General features: G+C 38.1%; 1 protein-coding gene across 10 annotated transcripts in view; it reads right to left on the bottom strand.

The window, feature by feature from the left end:
* The window catches only part of arvcf (armadillo repeat gene deleted in velocardiofacial syndrome), a 356,942-nt gene that overhangs the window by 10,835 nt on the left and 330,117 nt on the right, over positions 1-15,990 (bottom strand). For all 10 annotated transcript variants that reach the window (XM_015383025.1, XM_015383016.1, XM_015383020.1 and 7 more), the window contains 5 exons: positions 9,273-9,400; positions 7,479-7,629; positions 7,187-7,379; positions 5,209-5,320; positions 3,579-3,666 (listed from right to left, as the gene is read on the bottom strand). In XM_015383025.1, coding sequence (XP_015238511.1) covers positions 3,579-3,666; positions 5,209-5,320; positions 7,187-7,379; positions 7,479-7,629; positions 9,273-9,400 — 672 coding nt within the window. The remainder of the gene's footprint in view (positions 1-3,578; positions 3,667-5,208; positions 5,321-7,186; positions 7,380-7,478; positions 7,630-9,272; positions 9,401-15,990) is intronic.

The raw sequence follows: 15,990 nt of genomic DNA, 5'->3' as shown, positions 1-15,990 counted from the left end.
ACAAGTGGATTCAAATGTTGCTGCTTCCATTAAGCTCTTCTAAAAGCTCTTCTTCAAAATGGCATTAAAACCGATAATGGAAGCATATTCAGTGACTGATGTTTTGTTTCGCTAGCTGCACAAAGTTATTGTTAAAGAACAACTCTTTTCTTTTTTTTAGAGAAGAAGCTCCAGTTGAGGCTAATTTCTAAACTGTTTTCTTTAATTGACTGAAGTTAGACATCATGGAGACGAAAAAGTCTGATTGCATCCTTTTAGCTCAAAGATGTGTATAGCAGCTGTCTTGAATTTCTTCCAAAATACTTTACTGCATAAATCTGTTGGATTATGACCTACTAGTTTTACTTTGACCAATGTTCTTTGTAGATTAGCAGAAACAAGTAGGAATGTCTTCCCTTTCGCTTCAAGATACACAGCTAAAAAAAACATTGGTTTAATTATCTGTCCACTGAGATCAGAGTCCTAAACAGGTCAAATTTTCAGGAACCTCAAACTATTTGACCCGATGCAGATCTAATAAAGAGAGATGTCAGATCAAACAATACAGTACAGGAAACTGGAGAGCAATTCGCAGAAAGAAAGCGATTTTTAATATCAGAGGACAACGCAGCTTGGCTTAGGGTGATCTCAGGGTTACTAAAAATTCAAACTTGATATTTTCGAATTTCAATACCATGGGGGAAAAAAAAGATAAAAATCTTTTCATTAATGTAAAAAACATACCTTTTATAAGTGTAAATAAAATGATGATATGTTAATGTTCCCGAAGGATTATTGTTTTAATGAGTAAATAATCCAGAAATCTAAAATAAACAGTAGCAAAAAAGGCAAACAACATTGAAAAATGTGTGTATCTGGATACACTGTATGAAGGAATAGATTACTTTCATAGTCAGAGAGAGTATGGATATTTTTAATAACTCTGGCTCTTGCTGCACCTGGACTCAGCTGGTCCAGAAGTGTCTCATCACCAGACACTCGTTGCAGGAATTTACACTTTTCAGACACATGCTGCCTGAAAATAAGTTGTGTAATTTTGACTGAAGCTAAAATAGAAAAAAACAGAGCCGCAGAGACAAAATGGTTTCCAGGGTAATGATGTTTGGGCCCAGATCAGAGAACAGGAAACCGAGCGTGATGAGAGAAACCGCAAACTGCCAACATCCAGGATGGTAATCTGCTGTTGTGCTGTTTAAGTAATTCAGAATTAAAGGATGATTATCTTTCAGTTAGCCTCAAGGATTAGTTACTTACAGTTTCTATTGCTATTTTGGGGCAGAGCTGTTCTCTAAGACTTTACTGGTTTTCTTTTTGCAGAAAATCAGTTAGCCAACAAAAAATGTGAAAATCAAATGATATAATTAAAAAAAAAACTTTTTAAAATACAGATTTCATAAGCGAAGAAGTTCTGATCCAACTCCTTCAATCAAAACATGATCCAGATTCTGGCACCTGGCAAGAGGAGGAGAGTTTTGTGTCAGAGGTTGTGGATGAGTCTCCTCCGTCACACATTTTTTATTTAGAGGAGGAAAGCGGGGACGAAGTTGTTGTGGAAGAGGACGCCAGGGCGGCAGAAGCTTGGTTTGGTGTAGAAGGCTTCCAGCCGTACATGTTTGAGCCCTTTTCTCGCAACGCCGCCAGTTCTGTTAGCTCTACGCCTGCTGAAGACACAGACGTCCATCCCCGTGAACACTGGGACGGAACTCAATGGGAAAGGAAATGATTCTTATTTCTTATTTCAACCGTTGCGTATATTAGCTGCAACATATGAATCAAGATGTTATGACCGAAAACATTTGATTGACAGATTATCGCTGATATATGATTGGCCGAATTTAGGTGTACAAGCTGACGCATAATTAACTGGCCTGCATAAGATAAGGAGAAAAAAACCACTGATTTTAAGGCAGGATTTTTTAAAAATAGAAATTTTCTAACTTTTGGGATAATATGGTCTGATAAAGAGTACATTTATATACATGTTTAAGCCAGAATGATTTGAAATTTAAATATGACTTCCCTACAACTTTAAATTCTGTTTACCTCGGACTAAACTTTTTACTTATTAGATCACGCATTATGAACTAGCCTAATTGACTTCCTGTAAGCTTTTCTGGTAAGTTTGTGTGTTTAACTTCAACTACAACTTTTTGTTTATCATATCACGCATGAATAAAGTAGCCTAGTAGACTTCCTACCACTTATAGCGTCACACATATGCAAATATGACGTCTTGCGCCTGCGTATTGACTATGGGTATGCTGGTCTGACAGAGTATGCTGACCTGACATATTTTTTTATAGGTTTTTATTTGCTCAAGGTGAAACAAAACCTAACGGAAATATGATAAAGTTTTATTAAAGCAGAGAACAAACAGCCTTACAAACTGCTCTGCATTAAACAGCATCAGAGAAGGAGCAATAACTGAGCTTTAGCCCTATGAGTAGAAGATCATGATCAAGTTGTGTGTGTTGCCAGAACATTGCAGCAGTTAATCGACTCTGATCCACAGAAACTCAATTTGGAACAGCTCAATGCTCAGTGAAGGAGAAAACAACTGATGAAACATGTTATTTTACTGACCTACTACATCTGACTCAGTTGTTAAACATGTATTAGACTTATAATAAAATGCCCGATGTTAGACTCAGACTGCCTTCTCTGATCATCTGTAGTTTGACTTACAGTAGTAACTTATATCCTAGATAATTCCTTCCCTGTCCATTTAAGATAAATGCACTTTGACTGGTGTAGGTAAGAAAATGGATGACCTTTGTCCAATTTAAGCTAAAAGATCCAATGCTTTTTGTTGGAATACTGTGAACACGGATAATATTAAAGCCTCCAACGTTCATAACATCTGGAAGATGTTTTGAAAGCCAATAAAGATGGCGACAGAAAGGACACACCTTTGGAAAGGGTGTGGTTTTGTTTTTGCATTCCTGCCATGTTCACAGTTTTCATAAGTTGATGTTTTTCTGCATATAGCAACACTGATTACTTTCACCATATTTTAAGAAAAAATAACTAAATTTAAGGTAATAAAGAGAAATCAACATTCTAAGTTTAGTTTTACAGGATGATTGAACTTATAAATGTTGTTGAGAATAAACTCACTTTTTTAAAGTGTGTTGGAGATTTTCTATAATTACCAGAAAAGGGGTTCAGTTTTGATATGTAGATTTTTCTTTAGAAGGGGTTATTTCTTGAAGATGTTGAAACCAGCCTGAAACCCAGGAGCACTCACATACAAACACACACCTACTCCATTGTAGTGAGCACCATGTGATGACTCCCATTGACTTCAATTGATTTTCAGTCATTTTAAACCCTTTCTATCCCATAACCCTAAAAATAACCTTAAACCTAACCATTACCAATGCATACCTCACCCTAACCCTACTCCTAAACAACTGATACCTTAGCCCGGAACTTAACTATTAGCAAAATAGCATGTGAGGACCAGCAAAATGTCCTCACTTTGCAACAACTGGTCCTCAACTTGATGGTGAAATTGGAAAAAATGGTCCTCACTGTAAGGGCTAGACCGGTACACACACACACACATTCTGACTGACCTTGGTTCTTCTCCATCAGCGGCAGGGTGGTGTCGTCATAACCTGGTTTTCCATTCTTGGTGGTTTTAGGGGTGGCCGTCACAGTGGGCTGAGCAAAAAGATAAAGCAAGTAGCATAATATAACCTGGATCTGTTAACTCTGCAGCTCCAATAAAGGGCATTTTATTCAACGCTGAAAATGCGTTAATACATAATAAAGCTTCTGGGGACGTAGTTCTCATTAGTTTATGAATTCATATTTATGAATATTTATAAATTCATCATTTATATATGAATTCAGTCCTATTAAACAACCTCATAGAAACTCACACACAAACTAAGAATCTAGATTACAAAGATCTAGATCAGGTGGTGGCATCAAGGAGAGTGAACACCTTAAATATATTGCTGGTGAACAGCGCAGTTAGAGACTCAAAGGTCAGAGGCAGCCAGAGATCAGAATCTTCCATCAACTCTGATTGGAGATTTAAGGTATATATTATTTTTGCCCTGATTAAGCTGGATCCTGAAATTAAAGCTCCTAAATAAAAGATTCTTCTGTAATCCGCTTCTTTTGTGTTTAGTAAAAAAAAAAAAAAAATTCTGATCTTTTAATTCCTTGTTGGACTCACAGCCACATGAATCACAGAACTTAAAGAGAGATTTTTTTTAGGTCTCACTCTTGAAAAACGGAATGGGCCTTGGTGAACATCAGAATCGGGTCTCAGTACTGAAGCCTGAATAATGCATCACTTGTTTTAAAGCCTGTCACCTAAAATATACCAGCCTACTATGGAGTTATTTTTATGATTTTATTCAATCCGAAAAAAAAAAAAAAAAGATCTGAAAGGAGAGAATAAATTTGAAAGTACAATAAATTTATTGGAGAAACCACATTTTCACACCAACTGATATTATTTAAGACTGAAGAAAAAGTTTTAGGAAAAAAAAAAAAGAGAAATTGAAATTTGGAAAAAAGATTTCCTGAGTGGAAAGTTCGCTCAAAAATTTTTTTTTACTCTCAAATATTGTTATTTTTATTTTATTTTTTACAGAGAGAAAACTTTTTCTTTAAAAAATAGATTTCTCTCACAACTTTTTTCTTCTCTCTCAAAATGTCAAAAAAAATTCAGGATTTTTCTCTGGATGTGAAAAATGTTTGCCTTTGTTCCTCTTAGCCAGTTTCAACAGAACTGACAGCTTAGTGGTGATATCAGGTCTAAAGGTGGTTACACCTCTGCATGCCCAGACTGCCTCGCTCCACAAGCAGGTGTGTCTTTATAAGCAGTGGAATGTGAACGAGAGCTTCTGGCTGCAACTGAACCAGAAGGTTGCCATCGGGTTTGTGTTTTGCAACTTATTGCTGGAAAATACACATCAAAACACAAACACAATAGGCTTTTGTTTGTGGTGACAATCTTTACCACAGCTGTCTTCACCGTGATTTAACATGTTGGGCAACTTTGTTTGCTTTGCTGTAGCATCATTTGTGGCCTTGTGGTTCCAACCAAAACGATAATAAAACCCACTGAGATTTATAGAGATATTTAAGAGGTGACTGAAGCCCAGCTTAGCACTGATAAGCTCCATAATGTTTGATTGACCAGATCAGAACAGGAAGTTTAACTTGTGAAAAAGTAAAGTTTTGTACCTGGAAGTGGCTTTTGTTCCAACCGTCTTTTGCCAAAGCGTTCCTCAGCTCCTTGTAGCTCCAAACCGTCTGCAGTACATGTGATGCCGCCTTTGTTTCACGAGCTGATTGGCTGAGGGGAGAGAAGATGAATGAAAAACGGTGAATAAATGAGGAATTTACAAGAGCAATTAGAGCAAGAAAGCCCAACTAACCCCCTGACAGTAACAGCTGCTGTGGTGGATCGACGCGCCGACGATCAATCTCTTTATTCAAAGGCTCTGCCTCCACGCCTGCCTTCAAGCTCCGCTTTTGTTTTTAATTCATAACCAGATGAGTTATGAATTTCCTTTCATTAGTTACCTCTGAGGCTCCAGAATTAATTAAAAAGTGGTTTTGCGGGGGGGAATGATTCCCATCAAAAAAAGCTAACCCATGAGGCTGAGCAGCTATGCAGCCATTTGCTCTGCGGCTGGACGATGTATATTCATGGTAGTTAGCAGCTGTCAGCATAATCAATACACCCCAGCACAATAATAGGTCTTTAAATAAGAGAGCATCATGAGGTGGGTCAGTCCTCCAGTCTTTAAACTTGTAGATTTAGAGCTCCATCAACAGCACTGCCTCAAGCTGGAAAAGCCTTTTAAATAATTTGTGGAGAGCAGAAATGTCTGCAGGCTCACACTTTTCAGGATTTGAAAGGCAAACTCTTACTAGTAGAGATATATTACACTATTCTCCATGAATACTAATAAAAACCTTATGATGCAACCGGCTCTCAAAGCCTAGCTATAGTAGAATGAAAACAAGGTCTAAAAAAAACACACATCTCAGACTGGTGTGTGTGATCTTCTACATCCGACGCAGAGAATTCATGCCTCTTTAATTTTACATATTTGATCACGTTACAGAAAAAGACATTTATGTGAAGCTGCTTTATTCTCAAGTGGAAGAAAAGTGAATGTTTCTTTCTCCAATCCTCTGTACACCATAGTTTAAAATAAAACCCAATGTCAGCAAACTATCAATCAATCATGTAGATTTAAATATAGTTGAAAACAAACTACAGGATTTTGAACCCAAGATAATAAAGAGTGATTAAATATTTATCTTTAGCTAACAGGGGGAGCTGGAAAAAAGCTCTTAAACTTTTTATTCAATAGTTGATGGTTGGTCCAGAGCTGCATTTGATTGCCTAGGAAGGATGAGGGAATTCAGTTTTGGGATTGTTCATAAAGAAAGGTTTAAGGGCCCATTGGGATTGACGCACGGACATTCTGGGTGGAAAATGAGCTGTCACAGCGTCTGCAGCGTTTAAAGTCTGTGCAGCCTCCTCTAAGAGCTGATTCCCGAGGAGATACAGTTAAGGAGATAATGAGGAGGACTGAGCCACCAGGTGGCAGTAGCCAGGAACGTTGTGGAAAAACTTTCTTGGAGTTTTTTCCACAATCATATAATAGTGGTGATATATATTAGCTAAATCACGGGATGTCTCTAAATGTTTACATTTGCGAACCCTTGCTGCTCCTCGCTCGCAACGTTTTCCGCGCAGATCCGTCCTCGTAGTTACAAATTTTCCTAGGTGCAGGAGGAGAGGCGTGGAAGCCCAAAACGATTATTTGGCTGCAGAGAACATGCTGATGTGTCAAGAATAAAACTATTTTTAGCTATGACTTTGATTTGATGTCTTCAAGAAATGCTTGGATGGACTGTATGTCAGAAGAGTTTGGAGACACAGGCAGATAAATTTCTAAATTATCTGTGTAAGGATGGTAAAAAAAAAAAACGCTATATAATAATTTATCAAAGAACCAAGTGCAAAGAAAACAAATAGAGGGCTGAGAAAACAACCTTGGGGCACACTGGAGGTTACAGTAATATACCATTAGAGAACGTTTTATTGTTTAGTTATGACTTTAACCAAACCGAAACACTACTTTGTGTTGATATAACTCCCCAAACTTAGGAAACAGTTGTTCCTTCATCAGATAATCTGCACCTCGTCCTGTTGATGGCGACCAGCTTCTCGATGGCCTGGGCCTGGATGAGGGAGCGAGCGTTTTCCGAGCTGTCCGTCACAATCTCGTGAATGGTGTTGAGGATGGCCACCACGGTGTCCTCCTCCAGGTTCTTGGCTGGTCTTTGCTGACCACTTGGCAGGTTGCTGACAAGGTCCCGCATTGCGTAGCTTCCTGTAAGGGAAAGGGTATTTTAGGATACAAAGTCTTTAATTCTTCTATATGATTAAAAATATCTTAAGATATAATGTTCAGTAGTTGAATGCTTCTTACCAATCAGATCCTTGTTGCGTCGGTCAATGGAGAGGTTGCGGAGAGCGATGGCCACAGCTCGGACCACCTTGTCAGAGTCGGAACGCAGCAGCTCCACCAGGATGGGGAGACCTTTCTCCTTCCGCACCGTGGCTCGGATGTAGTTGGACCACTGGAAGAAAGCAAACAGACCATGTATGAGAAATTTAATTTTCACTTTCTCTCCTATTTGGTCCTATATGTGAGCACAAACACTCCATCATTCATTCATTAGCGCCTCCTGCTGCTGGGCTCGCTGCACAGCGGGGCTCTGAATGGACATTTGCTTTAATTTGTCTGTATTTTAACATCACTGCATTTTACTTCTTATTTTCTTTAGCATGAAACATCAGCTTTGACATAAAAGGATCTCTCCTCTAAGAGCTGCTTCCCCAGGAGATACAATTAGGGAGAAACTGAGGCAGTCTGAGCCACCAGGTGGCAGTAGTGATCTGTGGAAAACTTGGGAAAAGGAGGGAAATCAGGAAATCAGTGGGGTTAAAAACCTTCTGATATTCTCTTACCGGTCAGCAGGAGATGTTTTGTTCTGCTAATAGATCTAAAAAAAACAGCATCACTGAATCCATAAACAAAAAACAATCATGATCGGAAGCCTCTGAACAAGGGGCTGAAATCAAAGATTAAAAATCCAGAAAAATTTCTGATTAAACAAGATGCTGCTAACGATGAAAGGCAGGTTGCTGCACAGGTGAGAAGAGGCGGCTGTGAGCTGAGTGTACGTAGACCGTCTACTGAGGAACACAGGTGACTGCTGCCTGAGGTGCTTAGAGTAACCTGGCATTGGATGGCCAGCGTTTCCACATACGGTAGATAATTTCCTGCAGCCTGGGAGCAGAGCAACCCTCTTAGCAGCTTCACGACTGACTGGAGTGACTGAAGAGTAATGAGTGTGGTGTACAGCTGTTATCTAATTATGTGATTTCAGCAGGGTTAAAGGTTTCACCTTTCCTTCATGTTTTCCCTTTTAACAGACTAATGTTAGAACTAAAAAAGGTTTTTATTTCACTATAAGATGTTATGGGTGTTAAGTTGTTTCCACTTTTATTACAAAAACTCCACAAAAATCCAAAGGTGGTTAATTGTCTCTCGTGTTGAAATTTGACTTATTCTGTTTAGATCTTTTTTTAGAAATGAACGCACAAAAATCTAAGCAAGTCATTTTTTTTAATGGACAATTGTCCATGGAATGAGATGATTTAAGTTTGAAATAAGAAAAGAAAAAAGCTGTTATCCTTTTTTCAGAGCCAAAAGTCAAACTCAATAGGCAGAGGATTTTTATTTCACTGCTCATATTCAAAAAAGATATATTTTTTTTATTTTTGCAATGCATTTCTTTAGTCAGTTACATTAAATCCGAAGCTCACTGAGAAAATATGGAGATATCTTTAAAGTAAAGGAGGAAGAAGGGAAGGAAAGAACCAGACTTTTGCAGACAGTAGGATCCTTGGAGATCGCTTTTTTTCTCTGATGAACCAACTTTTGCCTTTCCTTAAAGCTGCTCCACCAGCTGTCCAACAGTCACCTTTACACTAAAAGCACCTTTAGTTTCACACTGAGCTTAACTTTGTTGCTGCTTTCTGAGCCGCAGTCTTCCTGCCCTCCGTTAAAGCAGAACAGGATCCATTTAGTCCTAATTGGTGCTTCCAGCGGTAAAATGCAAGCCACTAAAAGGCCAACGTCAAAGTTTGCAGAAAGTGAGCAATTAAGCAAAAAGTCATTTTCTTCTCTTCATACCCTCCCCAGCCCAGGACTTACAGTCCACTGTCCAGCGCTGAGGTTCTGCAGAGCCCCTGCAGCTGCCTCCAGGGTGTTGTAGTTCTGGCTCTCGGTCAGCAGAGACAGGTAGAGCCTCACCACTTCTGGCTGGTACAGCAACTCGAAGCCTGTAGGGGGACACAGAAAGACGAATCGCTGAGACCTGCTGGCTTGACAGAAGAGGCAGATCTGCTTTGTGGAGGAGCCAGCAAAAGTTTTATGAGAAGTTATCTCAGAGTCCTTCTGCACAACAAAAGGAAAGAAGCTTGGGTTTGCAATGATGCATGACTCTACTGGTAACAATGCAAATGCAACAAATCTGGGAATACATGTTTTGTTTACAACAAAAGTAAAACAAAAACGAATTCAGAACATTTATATGGAAAAAAAACAACTGAAAACTAAAGATGAGAGCAAGTCTTTTAAAAAGTTGGAGAAAATTTCCACTCAGCAACATAAGAGCATCACCACCAACAACACTCGACTATAACAGAAGAAGACAAGGAGAGATTATCGATCCAACTCAAGGCTGAACCTCGAGTATTTGAGAGGGAGTTTTATCTCACTAACACACAAGACGTGGAGCCACAGCCGATCATTATTCCTCCCTCTGATGGAAACCTAATTACATTTATCAGCTATTAGACAGAGCAGGCTCAGCGAGGGAGGCAGAGGCTTCTAATAAAAACCAAAATCAAATTCATCCATCAAAGGGTTTTTGGTTCTTTAAACAAATAGGCTCATCAGCGTTTCACAAAGATCCAAAGGAACACAGAGCTGTACAATGTTATGTCAGGGACAACTGAACAATGCACGCGTAAACTGTTGAACTCTTTGAAGGAAGCAGAGGCGCAGCGATGAAAGCTTTGCAAAATCCAACCCTCCAAAATCTGTCACACAACTCTGATCTCAGGAATAAAGACCCTCTTTATAAAAGGGGGAATCACACTAAAGAAAGACAAGTTCAAACAGATGTTAATCACTTCAAATGTAATAAAAAAACTTTCAGTTTTATAACCGATAAGAAGTAATCAACAAAATACTTTGATCTTACAAATCTAGTCTGTAAATATGAGGACTGCACTATTATTTTCTCATCATTATTATTAGGATGCGCTATTTTCTTTTCATTTATTGATAAATCTACAAAGAAATTGTTTAAGTTGCTAAATATACTAGAAATTATATATATATATAAAATGCATGATACCATTTTATATAAATATATATCTAATTCAAATTGAATAGATTCTTATGTTTATATTTTAGTAGAGTTTTGTCTTAAATGGCAAAAATGGTAAGCTTTAGATTGTGTGTTTCGTTACTCAAAGGAACAATTTGATCGCATCTCTATATTAGATGCTGGAATAATGGATTAATGACAGTTCATCATTTCAGCCCAATTGGAAATAAAAGTGTTTCAACTTTCAGTGAAACAGTCTAGACTCCTAACGTCCACCTCATTTTGGGAAATTCTCGCCTATTTTGCAAACCCAAATGGAAAAGCAAATAACTTAGGAACTGTAAGCCCATATTACATGTGTTATATCTTGTTTGAAGGCTAACACCTTCTAGTTTCTGAATATATACATGAAAATTTGGTGAGTAAAACACAGCCTAAGCTGCATCAGTTCAAACATGACTCAAAGTTCCTCTTTTTTTTCTCAAAAATAATAGGTCATTTTTGAACAGCAGAAATAAAGACATGCTTGCTTGCTGTGCTTTGTCATGTTTACATTTTGACTTGTTATACCTGTTTTAATTGTGTTAATTGTGCGTTGGTGCTCGCTTTGTCCTTAAAATGAACTAAGTGGTTGAGTTGTGGAGAATCTAAGCTTTCCAACTATGTTAACTCTATATTGGTGAACATTTTACCGGTGTAATTTTTCATGCATTCTGAGTTATTAGCTGTAAATGCTTTAAAATGGTTTTGGAAGCTAGAACCAGTGATAAAGCAGGTGAAGGGTAAACCATCATCTTCACACCACAGTCACAAAAACATTTCAAACACATTCTAAGATTCATGCTATATCACTACATGTCAATTCCCATGTTTTTTAAGATAATTTAAACACAAATCTAATAAATAAACCTTACAGGATGCATTTTCATTAGTTTAATAAAATACATAAAGTTTATTTTTTGAATTGTATGATTCCTTTCTGCAATTCAAACAATAAACTTTATGTATTTGAAATAAAAACACTCATCAATATGAATTTTGAGTAAATATACTTTATTATTTCTAATTGCATAAACATGACAAGTATGCATTTTGAATAGATACACTTTATCTATATGCAAGATTTATTTAGCATGTTTATGTTAAAGTATGGGGGATTGGTTTTGTAGTAAAATTACATAAATCATAAAATTTGGATGAAATATTTTTGTGAGTTCATGTCGAAGGTTAGCCAAAGTTATGAAACTAGTAGCTTAAGAAATCGTTCAGGTAAATATAGCCGCCTTCTTTTTCTCTAGAATATCTTATTACATATTCATTCTTCCAGCCCTCCAGGCTCAGATGAAATGAAATATCTCTGTGTTCATTCAAGTGTTCAGAGGCCAGATTTTATCTGGAAAACTCCTTTGTTTTTCTGGCCAACAATATATAGTAACCCTGCAGGAGAAATGCACAAACGCTAACCAGGCTTTCAGAATATTTCAGATAATTTCTCTTTATGAACTTTGTTTATAAAAGAAGAGGAGGAGCTTAGTGAGAAAAGGAGGAAACGGTAACATAAAGTTAAACCCTTGTCCATCTTGTCTTAAAATCCATCTAAATCTGCACCCATCATTTAGAGACAGTTGAGGCCTGACCTCGCCTCTCATTTTGCCAAATTCATACACACCAACATGGCTGTTAACACTTTAGAACTGTGTTTTTCTTCCCTGTGGCGTTTCCCTTCAGGATCTCTCCACCAGAATGTGCGTGTGGGAGGAACTGCCAGATTCGGCGAAACTTACTGAAGGTGCTGTTTGAAAGATGTTGAATTTGCTCTCCAAGAACATCATTAAAAAGCTTTAAGGCAAAAATAAGCGCTTTTATTTTAACAGCAGTCATTCTGACCCCAAAAAACTCAAGGTGACACAAACCTTTAGGAGGGAGAAATTCAGGAATAACTCTCGCCAAAGCACAACCTGAAAGATGTCAGAGCCAAGTTTGTACCATGTGCTAAATCACAGGAGAAGGTTTCCCTTAGGGGCAAAGTAAGATAAGAGGGATCCTGCAAACCCTCCACTCAGCAACATTCTGCATTTGCCTCATATTTCCAGATGCAAACTCAGCAGACTGGAGCAGTCAGACCTGTTGTAAGACTTCACCTCCTTCACTCTGAAAATAAAATCTACAAAAGCTGCAACTTTTCTCTCAAAACCTTATTTGATCAAAATATTTTTCAAAGTTTAATTTCTGGATTGCATTTTCTTCATTACCAGTTTCTTTTGTTTGAAATCATAATGGAATAAAATTCCCTCCACATTGTCTGTCAGGGTCGAAGTTTCACTGCTTCTTCGCCCATTTTCAGCCTATTTTTTGTACATCAGAAAGACTTAAAAAAAAAAAAAAAAAAGCTTAGAATATCTAGTCTGGTCCAATTGTTTGATTTTAGATCGCACTTATGTGGCATAGCAAACCCCACCGCCAAACAGAGGAATGAAAATGAGCAAAGCTGAGCTTTTTCCACTTAATCATCCACCTGTTTCATTTGTTTGGGTCGGAATAAAATGGATAGTGATAGAAAGATTTTAGCATTAGACGAGTATTCCACTCATTAAGCCATACAATATCATTGCCAAAGCTTAAAAAACAAAATCTACATCAGCAGTGAAAGCTTAATGTCAGCAGTCCAGGTCGGTCCTGATTAGCCCTTTGCAGTTTGAATTCATGGCCGCTGCTAACTGTGGTGATGTTGCTGCTGGTTGTCAGTTTGTTGGACAGAATTTCAATCTGGACTCAGAGAGAAGCTGAGAAGCTGTCAGGGAGTCGTGACCTACTGCAGCTCTGAGCCAAACTGACACATGAATAGTTTGCCTCAACATAATCATCATTATCCTTCTATCTGTGTTTATTGGACCAAAAATCTGGTCTGTAATCTGGTCACTAAAATATACCATATATCCAAATATTTGTTTAAAAAGGTAAAAAAAATAATGTTTTTATAATTATCATTAGGAGCCTCACTTATCCTTATTTAGAGGTTCGCTCTATGTGCAACATTTTGTAGTATCTATGTTTAAGACTCTCTTTTTAAGTAAGGAAGTCACTCTTGACTAGTTTTAATGGGACTGACCACTTTTTAGTCTACCTATCAACATTTGGTTAGAAAAGCACCTCTGTTTAATGCTTGTGGAAAACCTGCAGACAACATCGCCACCCACTAACAATGCTAAAGTCAGCATATGCTTTAGATTAGAGATTGACCCCCACAAGTTCTTTAAGGCTGATGTTGAATATTTTGACATCAGTCCAACCGGTCACCGGGATGTGGTCTTGTGGGGTGGATTATTAAAAGCGATATTACAAATAGAGGGAGCGACAATGCATCATGGCATGGCTGCTGAATAGGCCAATGCATGCAACTATTGCCCAAAAATAGAAGCCTGTTAATTAATAGGTCCTTATGGAGATTTACCAATCCGATACCTGGATCAAACTGACTATTTAGCTGGATCAATATTGTTGTGAGATCAGATATCGGAGATCCAATCCAGTGCAGTTTAAACTGAATTATTTCTTTCATTTTACTGCTATTTATTAATAAATAAGCAGCTGTGTTTGTTTGTTACATTTTTATAACACTGTCTATATCAAGATTAAAGCCTTCAGTCAAATAGCAAGATATATGGTTAATTCATTCAAGAGTTGAATCGGATATTGGTCGATTCAACGTATTGGTATTGAATTGGATTGAAAAAAAACTGTATCGGTGCAGCTCTAATCTCACGATCTTGGCACTGATCGCTGGCTTAATTGGTCATTTCATTCACCTGTCTAACTCTACCCAGTTTCTACTAATAACTGCTCATATGATCCACCTGCTCCTGCCTCTATTTAAGCTGCTTGGTCTCAGCCATCAGGGCCAGATTATTCTTGAGCCTTTGGTGTTAGTTTTCTAGCATTTCTAACAGTGTTCTGATTGTCATATCCCGACCCATTTCTGTGTTCACACCTTTGAGCCCGCCTGCCCCTGTCTGATCTATTTGCCTGACCTGTCCTTGGATTCTGTTGGCTTCTACTGTGAATTGAACTGTTCTGATCTGATCTCCTGTCAGTTCTGTTTCCTTCAAAGATTCGGTGTCTGGATCTCTCTTGCAGCGTCCGCTGCGTCTTGTCAGCCGACCGGCTGATATCATCTTTGTTCTTTGGGCACGGACTGAGCTGTAAAACCAGGTTAGTGACTCACACATTCATAATCATCCTCCATCAGATTATTGTAGTCACTAACATGTGTTTCTTTCCTTTAGAGGTTCCTGCCTATCACACCCTAACCTCTGCCACTGCAGATCCACAGATCCCGTTTTTAAATAAACACTTTTAAAGTTATCCCACTGTCTGTCTTGCATTGAATACTGGGTCCCTGTGTTCTCAGTCATTACAGAGATACTAAAAAACAAAAACACAATCTTAAAATGAAACAAATATTTCACTTATGGAAGCTTAGGCCTGGACTAAATTATACTGCACTGACTAACTGACTGGTTTCTGAATCGTTTAAACAATAAAATTCCAAAATATAACATTTCTAAGGATTTCAAGAACTGTAGTAAACCTAATGTCCTAATGTAATTAGTTACAGTTTGAAACAGATATGGAGGAATCATAATCCGTATGTTGTTCATTATACAATTAATAGACTAACAGATCTAAATAAGTATGATGCGGCGGCGGAGGGATGCTGTTTTTACCGAAAGGCTCAGAAAACTGTTTATTCCACACAAAATGACAGGTAACTACCAACCAAAAATAAGCTTTTAGTTGCCATAGAGACTGAAAATGTGCGATGATGTTGCAGAGTTATAGTGTAAGAGGTAATAACAAGCCTTTTTGCATTTTTGGTGCATGCGGACTGCCTCAAGTCATCTGATTCGACATCTTCAGGGAGCTACAGTATTTCTTAAAATGCTCTCATGTATTCAAATGACTAATCTAAATAAATGTTGTCCCTCTATAGTTTTTATAGTTTGGAGGAACTTGCTCATTTCCATTTGGCCGTGTTAACATCTCACTCCTTTGGCTCTACATCTAACATATGTGCTATGCGGTGATGTTGCACAGGCTGCAGGAGTTTAAATGAAATTTCCCTTATAAAGAAGGAGGCATCATTTGGATTTGCATGATGTGTCACAGGAGCCACATGGGGACTCAGAGAGCAGAGGAGCAGTTTCACTAAGGCCTGCTGCAACAGCTGTTTCCCTGCATCTCTGCAGGTTTCCTTCTAAACCTGATTGGCTGAAGCTGCTTGTTCTTTGTTTTATGCTGCAAATGACACTGACCACCACCAAACCCCTCCTCCCCCCAACATGCCCCTAAACCAGTTGGATAGACACCATTACTAGCATGTGAAAAGAATGTAAAAAGAGGATTAGTTGCTTTAGTTTCTGTTATCCAGCTGCTGGGGTCACACCTCTGGATACAAAGTCCTTTCTAAAGTATGACAGTATGTAATGTTATCCTGTTTGTAAAAATGGGAACTGCAACAAGATATTTTAGGTATAT

This window comes from Cyprinodon variegatus, unplaced genomic scaffold (genome assembly GCF_000732505.1).
Source record: "Cyprinodon variegatus isolate N-32 unplaced genomic scaffold, C_variegatus-1.0 Scaffold273, whole genome shotgun sequence".
Lineage (NCBI taxonomy): Eukaryota > Metazoa > Chordata > Actinopteri > Cyprinodontiformes > Cyprinodontidae > Cyprinodon > Cyprinodon variegatus.
The sequence above is the reverse complement of the archived record's forward strand: the minus strand, read 5'-3'. Positions and strand labels throughout refer to the sequence as shown.